The sequence below is a fragment of the Bombina bombina genome, chromosome 1 (assembly GCF_027579735.1).
Source record: "Bombina bombina isolate aBomBom1 chromosome 1, aBomBom1.pri, whole genome shotgun sequence".
NCBI lineage: Eukaryota > Metazoa > Chordata > Amphibia > Anura > Bombinatoridae > Bombina > Bombina bombina.
Genome location: NC_069499.1, coordinates 182,040,145 through 182,060,031, shown reverse-complemented (window position 1 = coordinate 182,060,031; position 19,887 = coordinate 182,040,145). Strand labels below are relative to the sequence as shown.

The window sequence follows — 19,887 nt, the reverse complement described above, 5'->3', positions numbered from 1 at the left end:
CAATTGTCTGTAAACCCGACAAAAAGAGAGGCATTCTTAAGCTGTGTAGAAGAGTATTGGGTTCTACTCCAATCTGTTTATAGTTCCCAAAAAGGAGGGAACCTTCAGGCCAATTCTGGATCTCAAGATCCTAAACCAATTCCTAAGAGTTCCATCTTTCAAGATGGAAACCATTCGGACTATCTTACCATTGATCCAGGAGGGTCAATATATGACCACCGTGGACTTAAAGGATGCATATCTGCACATTCCTATCCACAAAGATCATCACCAGTTCCTCAGGTTCGCCTTTCTGGACAAGCATTATCAGTTTGTGGCTCTTCCTTTCGGGTTGGCCACAGCGCCGTGAAAGGTGCTAGGGTCCCTTCTGGCGGTTCTAAGGCCACGAGGCATAGCAGTGGCGCCTTATCTAGACGACATTCTAATTCAAGCGTCGTCCTTCCAACTAGCCAGGTCTCACACGGACTTAGTGTTGGCCTTTCTAAGGTCTTACGGGTGGAAAGTGAACGTAAAAAAGAGTTCTTTCCCCCCTCACAAGAGTTTTATTTCTAGGGACTCTGATAGACTTGGTGGACATGAAAATATTTCTGACGGAGGTCAGGAAATCAAAGATTTTGTCCACCTGCCGAGCTCTTCATTCCATTCCTCGGCCGTCAGTGGCTCAGTGTATGGAGTTAATCGGACTAATGGTAGTGGCAATGGACATAGTTCCGTTTGCTCGCTTGCATCTCAGACCACTGCAACTATGCATGCTCAATCAGTGGAATGGGGATTATGTGGATTTATCTCAGATAAATCTGGATCAAGAGACCAGAGACTCTCTTCTTTGGTGGTTGTCACAGGATCATCTGTCCCAGGGAATGTGTTTACGCAGGCCAGAATGGGTTATAGTGACGACAGACGCCAGTCTTCTGGGCTGGGGTGCAGTCTGTAATTCCCTGAAAGCTCAGGGTTTGTGGACTCGGGAGGAGGCTCTCCTACCGATAAATATTCTGGAATTAAGAGCGATATGCAATGCTCTCCAGGCATGGCCTCAGCTGGCTTCGGCCAGATTCATCAGGTTTCAGTCGGACAACATCACGACTGTGGCTTATATCAATCATCAAGGAGGAAAAAAGAGTTCCTTAGTGATGATAGAGGTCTCAAGGATAATCCAATGGGCAGAGGCACACTCTGCCATCTGTCAGCGATCTATATCCCAGGTGTAGAGAACTGGGAGGCAGATTTTCTAAGTCGTCAGACTTTTCATCCGGGGGAGTGGGAACTCCATCCGGAGGTGTTTGCTCAGCTGGTTCGGCTATGGGGCACACCAGAGTTGGATCTGATGGCGTCTCGGCAGAACGGCAAACTTCCTCGTTACAGCTCCAGGTCAAGGGATCCTCAGGCTGTACTGATAGATGCTCTAGCAGTACCCTGGTCGTTCAACCTGGCTTATGTGTTTCCACATTTCCCTCTCCTTCCACGTCTGATTGCCAGAATCAAACAGGAGAGAGCATCAGTGATTTGGTATGCAGACCTGGTAGACATGTCATCCCTTCCACCATGGTCTCTGCCATTGAGACAGGACCTTCTGATTCAAGGTCCATTCAAGCATCCAAATCTAATTTCTCTGCAACTGACTGCTTGGAGATTGAACGCTTGATTCTATCAAAGCAGGGTTTCTCTGAGTCAGTCATAAATACCTTGATTCAGGCTCGAAAGCCTGTTACCAGGAAAATTTAGCATATGATATGGCATAAATATCTTTTTTGGTGCAAATCCAAAGGCTTCTCCTGGAGTAAAATCAGGATTCCTAGGATTTTGTCTTTTCTCCAAGAGGGATTGGAGAAAGGATTATCAGCTAGTTCCCTAAAGGGACAGATATCTGCTCTGTCTATTTTGTTGCACAAGCGTCTGGCAGATGTTCCAGACGTTCTGGCTTTTTGTCAGGCTTTAGTTAGAATTAAGCCTGTTTTTAAACCTATTGCTCCGCCATGGAGTCTAAATTTAGTTCTTAGAGTTCTTCAGGGGGTTCCGTTTTAACCCATGCATTCCATAGATATTAAGCTTTTATCTTGGAAAGTTTTGTTCCTAGTTGTTATCTCTTCAACTCGAAGAGTTTCTGAACTATCTGCATTACAATGTGACTCTCCTTATCTTGTGTTCCATGCTGATAAGGTGGTTTTGCGTATCAAGCCTGGGTTCCTACCTAAGGTTGTTACTAACCGGAATAGCAATCAAGAAAATGTTGTTCCTTCTGTGTCCTAATCCTTCTTGTAAGAAGGAACGTCTGTTGCACAACTTGGATGTGGTTCGTGCTTTGAAATTTTATTTGCAGGCAACCAAAGATTTTCGTCAAACATCTTCTTTGTTTGTTGTCTATTCTGGAAAGCGTAGGGGTCAAAAGGCTACGGCAACTTCTCTTTCCTTTTGGCTGAAAAGCATCATCCATTTGGCTTATGAGACTGCTGGATAGCAGCCTCCTGAAAGGATTACAGCTCATTCTACTAGAGCGGTAGCTTCCACATGGGCTTTTAAAAATGATGCTTCTGTTGAACAGATTTGTGAGGCTGCGACTTGGTCGTCGCTTCATACCTTTTCAAAATTTTATAAATTTGATACTTTTGCTTCTTCGGAGGCTATTTTTGGAGAGAGAGGTTTTGCAAGCAGTGGTGCCTTCCGTTTAGGTTCCTGTCTTGTCCCTCCCTTCATCCGTGTCCTAAAGCTTTGGTATTGATATCCCACAAGTTAGGATGAATCCGTGGACTCGGTACATCATGCAAAAGAAAACAAAATTTATGCTTACCTGATAAATTTCTTTCTTTTGCGATGTACCGAGTCCACGGCCCGCCCTGTCTATTTAAGACAGATAGTATTTTTTTTTTTTATGTAAACTTCAGTCACCTCTGCACCTTATAGTTTCTCCTTTTCTTCCTTGGCCTTCGGTCGAATGACTGGGGGGTGGAGTTAAGGGGGGAGCTATATAGACCGCTCTGCTGTGGTGCTCTCTTTGCTACTTCTTGTCAGGAAGGACAATATTCCACAAGTTAGGATGAATCCGTGGACTCGGTACATCGCAAAAGAAAGAAATTTATCAGGTAAACATAAATTTTGTTTTTCAGTATTGGTAGCAGTTTTAACATGCTATTTCAAATAACAAAACAATGGTAAAGGAGATGTTTGCAATTAACCGCTCTAGCAGGTAAAATGGACCATTAAAGAGGAGAAATTTTTAGATGACAATGACCCCTTTAATCCCAATTTCTAACTAACCTTAACCTCTGTCGCTTATCCTTAATATTATGATGTTATCACTGGCATTGTTGCTGTAGAATATCAAGCGGGAAGGAAGATTCTGCTTGTGACATGGGGATCAAATACTTCATTTGGCTTTCTTATTATTACATTAAGGCCTCAATGATCAAAAACTCATCAGCATGGAGCAAAAACGCAGCTTCAGAGCACTGTGCCCTAAGGGGTCGATTTATCAAGCTGCGGCTGACTGGGGCACACATACGCGCCCCTGTCCGCTGCAGCTCGCCTCTGGTGGACTGAATTCCGCTGCTGGAATTCAGCATTGCACACGAGCGCTATTTTGGCTCGTGTGCAACCCTGCCTGTGCACAGCCAATCACGTGCGGGCAGGAGCTGTCAGTCTCCACGGCCGACGAGACCGGGGAGATTAAAAATTTGCCGCTGCTTCATAAATACGGACTGCAGGTTATCTTATAAAAACCTGCAGCCATAGATGGGCGACGGGGTTGATAAATCGACCCCTAAGTCTGTGTGTTTGTAGGGGCAGCTCGATTGATTTAAAAAATAATATATATATATATATATATATTTCAGTTTTCACGCCTGGTTAGCTCAGTATCAAGACAATTTCTTTATTTTTCTTTTGTCTTATTTTTTTTTAACCTTCACCAAGATATATGCATATAATAAAAATCTAGAGAAATCCAGGGATACAACCTTTAAAAGCATCTAATGTAGATTTAAATGGTCTTGTGTGCTGTGGCTAATTAGAACCACAAGTAAATGTGATTGGGCACTGATCTAATCCATCACTTTGTTGCACCTACCAACCTCAAGCAACTGTTACCAGATTTAAAGTGAGAGGAAAGCGCATCATTTGTAGAGGAAAAATTGTACACGATTCAGGGTAAATTGAACATGAATGTAAATTACTTTCTGCGTGTTTGTTTTTAGGGATACAGGTGTAGTTGTATTTAATTACAACAGGACTTCCTCTGGCTTATATCTTTTTTTTTTTTAATGAGGTTGTGATCATAGCTCAGATTAGCCCCTGGCCTTATTGCTCTTGTCAGACGTGCGCACATCGCAACCTCAGATCCGACGGCAGCCCCTGTCAGTTTTTATCTCAGATCAGAACCAATCATTTAAGTATTTAGTTTTCTCATATATTTTAGGCTATTGAAATACCTGACTGTATGGTTAGCTATACCAAGTTGGGCATGTTACGAGAATGTGACATTAGCTCACTAACCCATTGGTGACCATTTGCTTTTTACTAAAATTCTTTTAAGCTGCGTCTTTTGGTAATTAAGGGCTGTCGCCATTAAAGGGACACTAAAATAAAAAAAAAAATACTTTTAAAGATTCAAATATCATGTAATTTCAAGCAACTTTCCAATTTAGTTCTAGTATCTATGCTTTGTTGAAAATCACACCTTGTTATGCTCAGGAGCAGCAATGCACTAAAGGGATCTAGCTAGCTGCCTATTGGTAGCTGCACATATATGCCTCTTTGATTGTCTCACTTGATGTGTTCAGCTAGCTCCCAGTAGTGTTTTGCTTCTGCAACAAAATTTTAACCAAAGGATACCAAGAGAATGAAGCAAAATTGATAATAGAAGTAGATTGGAAAGTTGATAAAATTGTTTGCTCTAAACATTTTGATTTTCATGTCATTTTAAGCTTTCTGGCCTTATGAGGACAACATTATAGAAATATCCAAGTGAGTTCTGGACAACTTGCATTCTATGACTACTCTGTTATTTCCATTAAAAAAAATGGGGAATGAATTAGAAAGTCATGGACAGTGATTACTGTGCCTAACAAGTGCTCCTAGTATTGATGACTCACTCAAAATGACATGGGGACCTTGTGCTGGTCGTGACAAAAGGGTGCCACTAACTTCAGGTGTTAGAGAAATGTATGTGTGTACATTCATAGTCAATTACTGCTGTAACAGGAAAAGTTTTGCTAATGAGATTAATGAAGATAACAGTTTTAACACTTACAAAATACACTTTTTATCTTTTTTATAATTGACAATTTTAACTGTAATTTGTTTTTTCTTTCCTTTCCTACAGATATATCATTCAGATGTCTGCAGTCAAAAGTCCCTTCTTCAAGATGCGGATGTAGTTGTATTAAATAATGTTTTTGAATACTTCCTTGACAAAACGGAACAGACAAAGTAAATTCCTTTTTCATTATTTTCCATTAATCGTTAATTGAGAAATGTATTTATCTTTAAAGTGATATTTAAAGTGAAAGTAAACTTACTTGGTTTGCAATGTTAAATAACATTCTTAGGGCCAAAATAATATGACTTTCATTCATGTTTTTTTTTTTTTTAAATTTACCGGTAAAAAGTTATCGCCGTAATTAATCATTTTCTTTTACTCTCCTAATTCAACCCGTTAAATAATTATTTCTCCAACATTGGTGTGTCCGGTCCACGGCGTCATCCTTACTTGTGGGATATTCTCTTCCCCAACAGGAAATGGCAAAGAGTCCCAGCAAAGCTGGCCATATAGTCCCTCCTAGGCTCCGCCCGCCCCAGTCATTCTCTTTGCCGTTGCACAGGCAGCATCTCCACGGAGATGGTTAAGAGTTTTTTGGTGTTTTAATGTAGTTTTTATTCTTCTATCAAGTGTTTGTTATTTTAAAATAGTGCTGGTATGTACTATTTACTCTGAAACAGAAAAGGATGAAGATTTCTGTTTGTAAGAGGAAGATGATTTTAGCAGACAGTAACTAAAATTGATTGCTGTTTCCACATAGGACTGTTGAGGTGAAGTAACTTCAGTTGGGGGAAACAGTTAGCAGACTTTTCTGCTTAAGGTATGACTAGCCATATTTCTAACAAGACTGTGTAATGCTGGAAGGCTGTCATTTCCCCTCATGGGGACCGGTAAGCCATTTTCTTAGTCAAATACAGAATAAAGGGCTTAATAAGGGCTAAAAAACTGGTAGACATTTTTATGGGCTAAATCGATTGCTTTATTTGGGCATATTATTCAGATTTAGGCTAACAATTGGCATTTATAATCTTGGGGAACGTTTATAAAACGGCAGGCACTGTGTTGGACACCTTTTTCAGTCAGGGGGCCTTTCTAGTTATAGACTGAGCCTCATTTTCGCGCCATTACTGCGCAGTTGTTTTTGGAGAGCAGGGCATGCAGATGCATGTGTGAGGATCTAAGAATCACTAAAAAAAAAAAGCTTCTAGAAGGCGTCATTTGGTATCGTATTCCCCTCTGGGCTTGGTTGGGTCTCAGCAAAGACTATAGCTGGGACTGTATAGGGGTTAAATCTTAAAACGGCTCCGGTTCCGTTATTTTAAGGGTTAAAGCTCTGAAATTTGGTGTGCAATACTTTTAATGCTTTAAGACACTGTGGTGAAATCTAGCTTATGTATTCCCACCGTTTCCTCTCATTCCCAGGCTAGTAGCCAGGATCAATCAGGAGAGGGCCTCGGTGATCTTGATAGCTCCTGCGTGGCCACGCAGGACTTGGTATGCAGACCTGGTGAATATGTCATCGGCTCCACCATGGAAGCTACCTTTGAGACAGGACCTTCTTGTTCAGGGTCCATTCGAACATCCAAATCTGGTCTCCCTCCAACTGACGGCTTGGAGATTGAACGCTTGATTTTATCAAAGCGTGGGTTTTCAGATTCTGTTATAGATACTTTGGTTCAGGCCAGAAAACCTGTAACTAGAAAAATTTACCATAAGATATGGAAAAAATATATCTGTTGGTGTGAATCCAAAGGATTTCCATGGAATAAGATAAAAATTCCTAAGATTCTCTCCTTTCTACAAGAAGGTTTGGAGAAAGGATTATCTGCAAGTTCTCTAAAGGGACAGATCTCTGCTTTATCTGTCTTACTACACAAAAGACTGGCAGCTGTGCCAGATGTTCAAGCATTTGTTCAGGCTTTGGTTCAGATTAAGCCTATTTACAGACCTTTGACTCCTCCCTGGAGTCTAAATCTAGTTCTTTCAGTTCTTCAAGGGGTTCCGTTTGAACCTTTACATTCCATAGATATTAAGTTACTATCTTGGAAAGTTTTGTTTTTGGTTGCAATTTCTTCTGCTAGACGAGTTTCAGAGTTATCTGCTCTGCAGTGTTCTCCGCCCTATCTGGTGTTCCATGCAGATAAGGTGGTTTTGCGTACTAAGCCTGGTTTTCTTCCTAAAGTTGTTTCTAACAAGAATATTAACCAGGAGATAGTTGTACCTTCTTTGTGTCTGAATCCAGTTTCAAAGAAGGAACGTTTGTTACACAATTTGGACGTTGTCCGTGCTCTAAAGTTCTATTTAGAGGCTACTAAAGATTTCAGACAAACATCCTCCTTGTTCGTCGTTTATTCTGGTAAAAGGAGAGGTCAAAAAGCGACTTCTACCTCTCTTTCCTTTTGGCTTAAAAGCATTATCCGATTGGCTTACGAGACTGCCGGACGGCAGCCTCCTGAAAGAATTACAGCTCACTCCACTAGAGCTGTGGCTTCCACATGGGCCTTCAAGAACGAGGCTTCTGTTGACCAGATATGTAAGGCAGCGACTTGGTCTTCACTGCACACTTTTGCTAAATTTTACAAATTTGATACTTTTGCTTCTTCGGAGGCTATTTTTGGGAGAAAGGTTTTGCAAGCTGTGGTGCCTTCCGTTTAGGTAACCTGATTTGCTCCCTCCCTTCATCCGTGTCCTAAAGCTTTGGTATTGGTTCCCACAAGTAAGGATGACGCCGTGGACCGGACACACCAATGTTGGAGAAAACAGAATTTATGCTTACCTGATAAATTACTTTCTCCAACGGTGTGTCCGGTCCACGGCCCGCCCTGGTTTTTTAATCAGGTCTGATGAATTATTTTCTCTAACTACAGTCACCACGGTACCATATGGTTTCTCCTATATATATTTCCTCCTGTCCGTCGGTCGAATGACTGGGGTGGGCGGAGCCTAGGAGGGACTATATGGCCAGCTTTGCTGGGACTCTTTGCCATTTCCTGTTGGGGAAGAGAATATCCCACAAGTAAGGATGACGCCGTGGACCGGACACACCGTTGGAGAAAGTAATTTATCAGGTAAGCATAAATTCTGTTTTTTTTCTCTACTGGTCACGTTGTTCGCATACCCAATTGAAAATCTGGCCGTTAGGCGGCCGTCAAACCACATCATCCGCCTACTTCTAGTTCTGGACATGCGCAACTATTTTTCAGCCCTTACTATATTAGGAGCGCGCTCCCATTTTGCGCATGTGCACTCGCTTTATATGTAAAGAACCACGTCATCCGCCTACTTATAGTTCTGGGCAAGCGCAACTAATTATCAGGCCATACTATATTAGGAGCGCGCTCCCGTTTCGCGCATGCGCACTCGCTTATTTTGAAACAAACACGGTTTTACAGATAAGCGCACGCATGGTAAACTGAGAAAGCGCCGATTTGCGCATGCAATGTTATTTGTGAACGTGCTTTTAAGATACGTATAGAGCGGGTGGGACCGCTCTATACGTCACCACACAGAAAGATTAGGAAGTAGAGGATGGGAAGAGTTAGCATGGTACTGGTAGGAAATTTAATAATTAATAAAACTTGAAATAATAAAGAAATTGAAAAATTCAACTTAGCGATCTTAGTAGTACAGTGTAATAGAATATATTGATGTGTTATAAACGGACTAACTTTACTTTCACTTTAAGTTAAAATAAACTTCTTTTTTTATGTAAGTGATTAAGAATTTATTATTTATTTTTTAAATGTATTTTTTAACAAAAAAGGGACATTGCATTGTAAAAAATTATTTGATACACACACACACACCAGTGGTTTTGTGATATTATTAGTGATATCACAGATAACTTCACTTATGGCAAACTTTTACCTCCCTAACAACATCATTGGTCACATCATAGATTATAACATGAATGTTATAATTTCACTTCTAATATTTTTTAAAAGCAATATTGATAATAAAAGTATAAGGTTAAATAATAATATTAATTTTGAAAATATTGTTTTGTAATTAGACATTGAGGGGTCAATAACAATCTATTGGCTTTTTTTTTTTTTTCGGCAGGAAAACCTAACTTTTTGCTTCAAGTCGATAACAATCACATGTTTTTGGATCGTTTTTTTTGGGAGGGGGGCTGAGAATGCATTATTGTCTCACCGAAAAAAGACCTATTTTTAACATTGTTTTTGAGACCTTTTTCACTATTTGATTTCAATGTTTAAAGGTACTTGATAAATCCAAAAATTGCCTTTTTTATGAGGAATTATACAATTATCAAGTTTACATGGGAATATAAATTTTGGTAAAAGAACAGGCAATGTTTAATAACATTCTTGTGTTTCCCGAATAATTGTCCTCATTTTTGTCCCTTTCTGTAGCAATGTGGACCACTCTTGGGTTCATTACATCCATGTAAAACATAAGTGTAGGGAGTATATACAGGGAGTGCAGAATTATTAGGCAAGTTGTATTTTTGAGGATTAATTTTATTATTGAACAACAACCATGTTCTCAATGAACCCAAAAAACTCATTAATATCAAAGCTGAATAGTTTTGGAAGTAGTTTTTAGTTTGTTTTTAGTTATAGCTATTTTAGGGGGATATCTGTGTGTGCAGGTGACTATTACTGTGCATAATTATTAGGCAACTTAACAAAAAACAAATATACAGGGAGTGCAGAATTATTAGGCAAGTTGTATTTTTGAGGATTAATTTTATTATTGAACAACAACCATGTTCTCAATGAACCCAAAAAACTCATTAATATCAAAGCTGAATATTTTTGGAAGTAGTTTTTAGTTTGTTTTTAGTGACTATTACTGTGCATAATTATTAGGCAACTTAACAAAAACCAAATATATACCCATTTCAATTATTTATTTTTACCAGTGAAACCAATATAACATCTCAACATTCACAAATATACATTTCTGACATTCAAAAACAAAACAAAAACAAATCAGTGACCAATATAGCCACCTTTCTTTGCAATGACACTCAAAAGCATGCCATCCATGGATTCTGTCAGTGTTTTGATCTGTTCACCATCAACATTGCGTGCAGCAGCAACCACAGCCTCCCAGACACTGTTCAGAGAGGTGTACTGTTTTCCCTCCTTGTAAATCTCACATTTGATGATGGACCACAGGTTCTCAATGGGGTTCAGATCAGGTGAACAAGGAGGCCATGTCATTAGATTTTCTTCTTTTATACCCTTTCTTGCCAGCCACGCTGTGGAGTACTTGGACGCGTGTGATGGAGCATTGTCCTGCATGAAAATCATGTTTTTCTTGAAGGATGCAGACTTCTTCCTGTACCACTGCTTGAAGAAGGTGTCTTCCAGAAACTGGCAGTAGGACTGGGAGTTGAGCTTGACTCCATCCTCAACCCGAAAAGGCCCCACAAGCTCATCTTTGATGATACCAGCCCAAACCAGTACTCCACCTCCACCTTGCTGGCGTCTGAGTCGGACTGGAGCTCTCTGCCCTTTACCAATCCAGCCACGGGCCCATCCATCTGGCCCATCAAGACTCACTCTCATTTCATCAGTCCATAAAACCTTCGAAAAATCAGTCTTGAGATATTTCTTGGCCCAGTCTTGACGTTTCAGCTTGTGTGTCTTGTTCAGTGGTGGTCGTCTTTCAGCCTTTCTTACCTTGGCCATGTCTCTGAGTATTGCACACCTTGTGCTTTTGGGCACTCCAGTGATGTTGCAGCTCTGAAATATGGCCAAACTGGTGGCAAGTGGCATCTTGGCAGCTGCACGCTTGACTTTTCTCAGTTCATGGGCAGTTATTTTGCGCCTTGGTTTTTCCACACGCTTCTTGCGACCCTGTTGACTATTTTGAATGAAACGCTTGATTGTTCGATGATCACGCTTCAGAAGCTTTGCAATTTTAAGAGTGCTGCATCCCTCTGCAAGATATCTCACTATTTTTTACTTTTCTGAGCCTGTCAAGTCCTTCTTTTGACCCATTTTTCCAAAGGAAAGGAAGTTGCCTAATAATTATGCACACCTAATATAGGGTGTTGATGTCATTAGACTACACTCCTTCTCATTACAGAGATGCACATCACCTAATATGCTTAATTGGTAGTAGGCTTTCGAGCCTATACAGTTTGGAGTAAGACAACATGCATAAAGAGGATGATGTGGTCAAAATACTCATTTGCCTAATAATTCTGCACTCCCTGTATAGATAAGACAAATAAGAAAAAAAACTATGTAATCAATATATTATAGATAATGCTATCTAATTTTTGCTTTATCAAATTTAAGGTCTACAGTGAAATGGAACCTGCTCTGATGTATCTTCTAAATGACCAGAAATATGTTTTCTGGATAACTGTTGTATAGGGGAGCTATATGCTATAATTTGTACACAATGAAATACCCCAAAGGAAGAGATAACCATATTGGGGGAAATCTAAGTTTTTATATACAGCAATACTACAGTATATGGATAAATCTAAGGGGTCAATTTATGTAGGTGCGGACAGACATGATCCGCTATAGCGAATCATGTCTGCCGCACATCGATAAATGTGATTCTTGTGAACTGCTGGTGCAATACCACCCCCTACAGATTCGCGGCCAAGGGGGTGTCAATCTTCAGAGGTGGCAGACGAGTTAAGGAGCAGCGGTCTTAGGACCGCTGCCTCTTAACTTCCACTTCAGTCGGAACTGAAGCGGAGAGGGTCGGAAGCAGCATTCGCTGCTTCATAAATCGACCCCTAAGAACGGTTTCTTAACTCATTCATCAAACACTAAGACATAAGGTGCTATAAGTTATTTAAGAAATCTCTTAGCTCTCCTCGCTGCAGCACCACCCGCTAGGCACCTGAGGGAGACTCGTAACTCTCAAGTCTAATGTATTAACCAGTATGTGCAGTAGGAACCAAACTTGTTGCACTGATATTATAAGGAGTACAGTGATAAAATAGTCACCCAATCTTTAACTGCAACGTGGTGGCGTGGGTTAAAAAATAACAGAGAGGGGAGCCTATTGAGTGTGTTTGAACTTTCAAATAAAGGCTTAACTAATGAACTATGTATATCTCAAAGAACTATCAAATGGTCCACACTTATCTTTCATGTCCCCTTAATTAAAGGACTGTGATTCCTGAATTTTAGTTCAATATCAGCCCCATGCTTTAGTTTGCAGAAAGATGTGATGATCTCCCTGTATGAAATTGGAATATTTTAGTGAGTTAGTGATTTGCAGGGTGCTTCTATGGTCATACGTAAGATGAGTGCTGCTGTGTTGTTGGCATGGTACCTCAGCAGCAGTGATCCCGGATAGAGAGGATGACTATTTTTCACTCGCAGCCCTGCGGGGGCCCCCACTGAGCCGCGGTCTTTGTTGATTGTTTTTCCATTCGTGCATGATTAGGTATGTGTTATCATGCTGTTGGCATAGGATCTCAACCTGGCTGGTGTATTTCACCATGTAGGCATCTTGCGCTTCAGTAATCGCGGATAGATAATTTAATGATTTTTCACTCGTAACTGCGCAGGGGCCCTAAAATAAACTTGTATGATTCAGATAGAGCATGAAGTTTTAAGACAGACACTTTGCAATTTACTTCCATTATCAAACTTTGCACAGTCTTTTTATATTCACACTTTCTGGGGAACAAGATTCTACTGAGCATGTGCACAAGCTCACAGGGTATACGTATACTAGTCTGTGATTGGCCTATGTCTGTCACATGATACAGGGGGCTGGAAAATGGGATAAAAAATAAATTTGTCAGAAAAAAAATCTGCTGCTTATTTGAAATTCAGAGTAAGTTCTATTGCCTTATCTTTTCATTGTGCAATTCTACTGCATTGAGTGGTCCTTTAATATCAACAACATATGAAACTTGCCAAAGAAATGTTTTTTTTCTCTTGATGAAAATCAACTTTTATTGTTAAAATACATTTGTGATATTTTGTCACTATTTGCTGAATTGCTTCCTATATAGACATTATTATTTACTTACATCGCTACCACACTCCACACAGACTAGTGTCTGTGATTGGCCTATGTCTGTCACATGATACAGGGGGCTGGAAAATGGGATAAAAAATAAATTTGTCAGAAAAAAAATCTGATGCTTATTTGAAATTCAGAGTAAGTTCTATTGCCTTATCTTTTCATTGTGCAATTCTACTGCATTGAGTGGTCCTTTAATATCAACAACATATGAAACTTGCCAAAGAAATGTTTTTTTTCTCTTGATGAAAATCAACTTTTATTGTTAAAATACATTTGTGATATTTTGTCACTATTTGCTGAATTGCTTCCTATATAGACATTATTATTTACTTACATCGCTACCACACTCCAGTACCCCTAATTTCTTATTGCACATTCATCTGATCTGTAAATAAATACAATATTTATATTTGATTTTAGAGCATGGATGTTCTTGAAGGAGACCTTAAGGAAAAGTGGGTGCCTTCTGGTGACTGTGCCAAGCTTGCAGGAGTCCCTACAAAAACTGCAGGTCAGCAGTGTTCATCACAAGTGTTGTTTTATGTAAATATTGCAATAGAATTGATGTGGAACCAAAAAAATAGAATTGATGTGGATTTTTAAATAGTTTTTATTTTAATTTTGGTTTCAATTTCTTTAAAGTCCGTTACATATTTAGCTAATGTAGTGGAAATTGGATTCTAGGGTGTGCAGAAAAATGTAATCCCATGTGTAAATGCAGGGTTCTTCAAACATTTTTCCCCTAGACCCAGTGCAATGATACCAGATACCTTCACAACCCTAATTTTATGCTTGGTCTGGAAATTTCTGAAGATGCAATTTTTGGCAAAGTTACTAAAATGCGTGCTTACTTTTATTAGTGATTGTAGTCAAACTTGAAAGTGTTGTAAAAGATAATAACAAACACACCACACACACTCTCATACAAAACGCACACACTTTCATATAACACGCACTCTCATACAACACACGCACTCTCATACAACACACACACCACACACTCTCATACAACACACGCACTCTCATACAACACACACACCACACACTCTCATACAACACACACCACGCACTCTCATACAACACACACACAGCACACACTCTCATACAACACACACAGCACGCACTCTCATACAACACACACACCACACACTCTCATACAACACACACAGCACGCACTCTCATACAACACACACACTCCACACACACTCTCATATAACACTTACCACACACACTCTCATATAACACTTACCACACACACTCTCATATAACACTTACCACACACACTCTCATATAACACATACACTCGTATAACACATGCTACACACACACCACTCACACAAGTCACAACCCAGTAAACCTGGTTTGAAGAACCTTGTGATAAATGACTCATTTATGAGGAAAGTCTTGATAAATTAGATTTATGAAATTGTTCCTCTGGATATTAGCACACAGTATTGGTGCCTTAATAGGATAAGAAACCCACATTTTTTTCCTTTCATGATCCAGACAGAGCATACAATTTTATACAACTTTCCAATTTAAATATGATCAGACCTCAGATATTTGGCCTTCAGCCCTTTACCTGACTTCACTGATTTGTGGCTTCTGTTTCCCCACAAGATGGGGTGCTGTCTCTTAGACAATGTGTACGGAGCCTTTCTGTTGTGGGAAGTAAAAGGAGGGGGGTGCTAGGCTTGTCTCTCTCTCTGCTAGAGAGGTTAACAGAAATGAGGCTCACAGTCAAGTCATCCCAATTTACCTGTCCCTTGGATTAAAAAAACAAACAAATATGATTAGAAGAGAAAAAATAGTGCTAGTACGTTCAATTTTAATATAGGAAAAGTCTTGTTTTTTCTTGCCTGCTGAAATTTCCAGCCTTGTATCTGACTCTCAAACTTGCATATCCCAGCCCTGAGATTGTGTAAATTCCACACCCTCAGCTCCTCTTTAGGGCAGAAACATTTGCTGGAAAAAAAAACTTTCTGTATGGTTATGTTTTGGGCAGTATTTATAAATCTGTTGTGTTTTTTTCTTTCAGATGAACATACAACTTGATCAGTGGGTAGAGGAGATCAAACTGAATCAAGATGTCTTTTTAGGACCAGACACTGACGTGCAGTCTCTAAGTGACATTCATTTGTACCATGTCTTATAGCATCTTTCTGACAGTTGCTATTGACTTCCTTCAAATTTTGGACACATTGTACAATTTGAATGGACAGTAAATATCTGTTTGGAAACTGACTGTGCTATAAGATACATGTTCATATTTAGTCTAACTATTGAAACCTTATGTTTTAAGAAATACAGATAGACTTTTGCATTCCAGCAAGAAGGAATTCTGGGCTATAAACAACATAGATGCCAAGATGACTGGATAAACTTTATAGCACAGCAAAACAATAAAAAAATACCTAATGTCATACTTGGGATAGCTAGAGGCCATTTATTGATGGCAAATGCAGATAGATGGTGGCCAAACAGTCACTGCTCAGTTTGTATAACAAGTACAAAACCTGTACCCTTAAAGGTAACATGGTCTAATTAATCATCTTTCCTCCTATTTTCTAGATCCAGTCAGGTTTACAGTTGGAGGATGTGAGCGGATGCCTTCAGCCCACAATGTTTATTGGAATCTGGTGGGGAGTCTGTAATGGGATGGGCTGTAATCTGTTAGAAATTATTCCTTTGCATTTTCACATAACACCCAAGGAATAGGAGGCTATTTTATAGGGCCAAGTGAACTCTCTGGTAAATTAATTGTTCCCTTATCCCATATTGCAGGATGATAAAGTCCCCACATCAACTACTAAAACATATTAACATATTCAGTAGTAGTCAAATGTACACAAGGATGAAGTCAAATGCTTCCAATCATTTAGGAACAATGTTTTGCAAATTCAGCTGCCAAGTGACCCCTCGTGTCTGCACAGCTTTCTCACTGTGAATGAGATTATAAGATCTTTGGAATGCGACTTTGTTTGAACATTGTTAATTTCTTCTTGTTAAAATGCACTCACCATTATTACGTAGTCATGTCCATAGTGCCAGTAAAAGGAAAGCCAAATCAGTATCCAACTTTTGGTCAAGCACAGTCCAGAGTTGAAATCAGACCAAGCAATGCCTTATAAAATCATAGCGATAGAAGCACAGTCAACAAGCCAGTGGTCAAAATCCAGAGGAGAAGATATACATAATCAGGATCTGGAAAAATACCATTCAAGGAAACAGTCCATAATTCATATTCAGGTAATACAGCACAGGATTGTACAACCAGATAGCTATCGGCAAAGCAAAAAACTGTGTCATAAATAGGCACCTGGTTTGTACAAGGAAAATACATGATTGAGGAATGATAAAAATGGTGCCAGCCTGAACAAAAACCCTTTAAATGTGGTAAAAATGCAGAGAAATCATGACAGTTATTTAATGTCATTACACTGTGCATAATGATGTCCAAAGAAATCAGGAAGTGTCCAGACGCAGAGGCACTTGCTCATTGCTGAGGGTACAGTGGGAAGCTCTTACACATTTTATTTCAGCCACACACCACATAGATATATGTGCAATAACTTGTTTGAAAGAGGGAATTTTTGCCTTTAAAGGGACATTAAACACTTTGAGATGGTAATATAAAATTATAAATTGTAATATATATATTTTCTTAATTTCAACAAGGATTTGAATTTAAATATTGCAGCTGATAAGACAGACTTTAAGGGTGGTCACTATGACTACACTGCTTGAAGGAAATCAAAGTTTCAAAACCTGTGCAATTATTGCAAGCAGGTTAAGATTGATCAGCTTTATAGTGATAAGGTGAAAAAAAATGGTATTAAAGTGTTTTTTAGGTTTTGTACCATGATATAGGAAACATCTCAAGTGTGGGGTAAACTGTTACTTTTTGTTACACACTACTCTACTCTAAATGTGTATATTTATTAGACTTGTGCACGGCAGAAAAATTAGTTTAGGACTGATTCGGATTTTTTCGTTTTTGGATCGATTCGAATTCGGATACATTCGAATGTATTCATTTCAGATTCATTTGGATTCGAATAAATATAAGTAGCCACCTCACAGGTACCAGCTACACAATATGAACAGAGCTAGCAGAGGTATATGACCTAATATACAGTACATAATACTAGTGTAATACACAGCACATCCCACCTAAGTACCAACCTCACAGGTACCAGCTACATAATGTGCCCTGCACAGAGCTAGCAGGATGATATAACCTAATATACTGTACAATACTAGTGTAATCAGGGCCGCCATCAGGGGGTGACAGGGGTGACTCCTGTCAGGGGCCCAATGGGCTAGGGGGGGCCCATGAGGCAAGAACTAAAAAAAAAGATTTTTTTATTTTTTTTGGGCAGCCACCAGTTGGTACTACAGCAGAGTGTTAATTGAGCATGGGAAATGTTATTACAAGGAGTAATGTATTAGCATTTGAGAGGATTTCTGAGTGTGCACTAAACCACTATGCACAGTGTGAGACAGACTTGGCACTTTGTTTGTAGAGTGTGTGCCTGAGTCAGACGGCTGATCACTTTCATTTGCAGAGGAGGTAGGAATTACTTAGCAAATGTTTTTTATTTCTTTGTGCAATTTAAGATTGTAACTTCAGTGTGGCAGTAGTTGTATGGTGGGGCCAGGGGTCCATAAAAAACACATTTTTTTAGCAGCAGTGTATTTATGATTATTTGACAATGCTGTATAAATTCTATATTTAAAACCATGCAGAAATGTTTCCTCCTCAATACACAAATGATATATATTGCATTCCAGTTTACTGCCCCTTTATGCAAGGACTTTCCAGATACAAAGAGGCATTTTATCTAAGATTTTTACATTTGCATAACATAATATTTGCATATACTCTCAGACTAAGATTGCTCAGTGTTGGAAATGAGACAGGTTAACTTAAAACTGTTCAGTTTACTCTACAGCTGACTTAATTTTGAAATGCATACCAACAAGCTTAAATCCTGCATTTAACCAGATCTAATGGTATGAGTACCACAGCTTATGGTTCCACCAAGACCATATAGAGTACAGCATTTTCAAAATCCACAAGTACAGCTGACAGATGGGAACATTTTTACACTATATTTGAAGTGGTGCTCTTGGTTGGGGAAAATATCAAACAAACATATGTCAACCTTTTAAAAGTACTTTTCTTCATCTAGCCATCTACCCAGATCATTAATGTACAATTTTGAATTCACAGAATTATTTTTGTTTGCACATTTACAAATATGATTCTTTAAAAAATGATCTCTTAATTTCTGCATTTTTTTGATCATGCATGTCACACACTGTTGATTTAGGGGATGCAAGGTGCATAAATGTTTCCTCCTGTGAGTGTTTCTGTGGGTGTCTGTGTTTGTCTTTGTGCTTTGGTTTGTGTCTCTATGAGTGTGTATGTATTTTTTTTTTCTGTTGGTATCTCTGTGAGGGTGGTTTGTATGTATTTGTGCATTTTCTGTGGATGTCTGTGTGTGCATATGTCTTTGAGCTTTTTCTATGGGTGTCTCTGTGAGGGTGGGTGTGTGTTTGCCTTTGTGTATTTTCTCTGGATGCCTCTGTGAGGGTTGGTTGTGTATGTCTGTGTTTTCTGTGGATGTCTCTGTGAGGGTGTGTGTGTGTATGTATGTCTGTGTTTTCTGTGGATGTCTCTTTGGGTGTCCCTGTGAGGGTGTGTGTATGTCTTTGTGTGTTTTCTGTGGATGTCTCAGTGAGGGTGTGTATGTATGTATTTATGTGTTTTCTGTGGGTGTCTGTGTGTATGTATGTCTATGTGTGTTTTCTGAGGATGTCTCTGTTGGTGTTTCCTTGGGTGTATGAGCAAGTTTGAGTTTGTGTGTTTGTGTCCATTGTCTGTTCCTTTTCTCCTGTTAAGTGTAGTCAGTCCACGGGTCATCATTACTTATGGGATATTAACTCCTCCCCAACAGGAAGTGCAAGAGGATCACCCAAGCAGAGCTGCCATATAGCTCCTCCCCTCTACGTCACACCCAGTCATTCTCTTGCACCCAACTAATAGATAGGATGTGTGAGAGGACTGTGGTGATTAAACTTAGTTTTTTATATCTTCAATCAAAAGTTTGTTATTTTAAACGACACCGGAGTGTGTTGTTTCCTTCTCAGGCAGAATTTGAAGAAGAATCTACCTGAGTTTTTTGTATATGATCTTAGCGGACGTAACTAAGATCCGTTTGCTGTTCTCGGCCATTCTGAGGAGTAAGGTAACTTCAGATCAGGGGACAGCGGGCAGGTTCACCTGCAAAGAGGTATGTTGCAGTATATTATTTTCTAAGGAATGGAATTGACTTTGAAAATACTGCTAATACCGATATAATGTAAGTACAGCCTTAAATGCAGTAGTAGCAACTGGTATCAGGCTGACATGTATATATGTTAACACTTAAGTATTTCTGGGGAATGGCACTTCACTGGGAAAATACTGTATGCATATAACTTTTAGCCTAACTTGCAGTGGGAGCGACTAGCAGCAGGCTTTTTAATGACATTTCATATATTAGATTTTAAACGTTTACTGGCATGTTAAATCGTTTAATTATCTGAGGTACTTGGTGAAAATTGTTTTGGGCTTTATTTTCCACATGGCTGTCGTTGTTTTAAAT

General features: G+C 39.3%; 1 protein-coding gene across 1 annotated transcript in view; it reads left to right on the top strand.

Annotated features, from left to right (window-relative positions):
* The window catches only part of LOC128645031 (uncharacterized), an 87,612-nt gene extending 69,095 nt beyond the window's left edge, over positions 1–18,517 (top strand). The window contains exons 6-8 of the mRNA XM_053697763.1: positions 5,315–5,421; positions 13,655–13,745; positions 15,273–18,517. Coding sequence (XP_053553738.1) covers positions 5,315–5,421; positions 13,655–13,745; positions 15,273–15,389 — 315 coding nt within the window. The 3' untranslated portion in view covers positions 15,390–18,517. The remainder of the gene's footprint in view (positions 1–5,314; positions 5,422–13,654; positions 13,746–15,272) is intronic.
* The last annotated feature ends 1,370 nt before the right edge of the window (positions 18,518–19,887 follow it).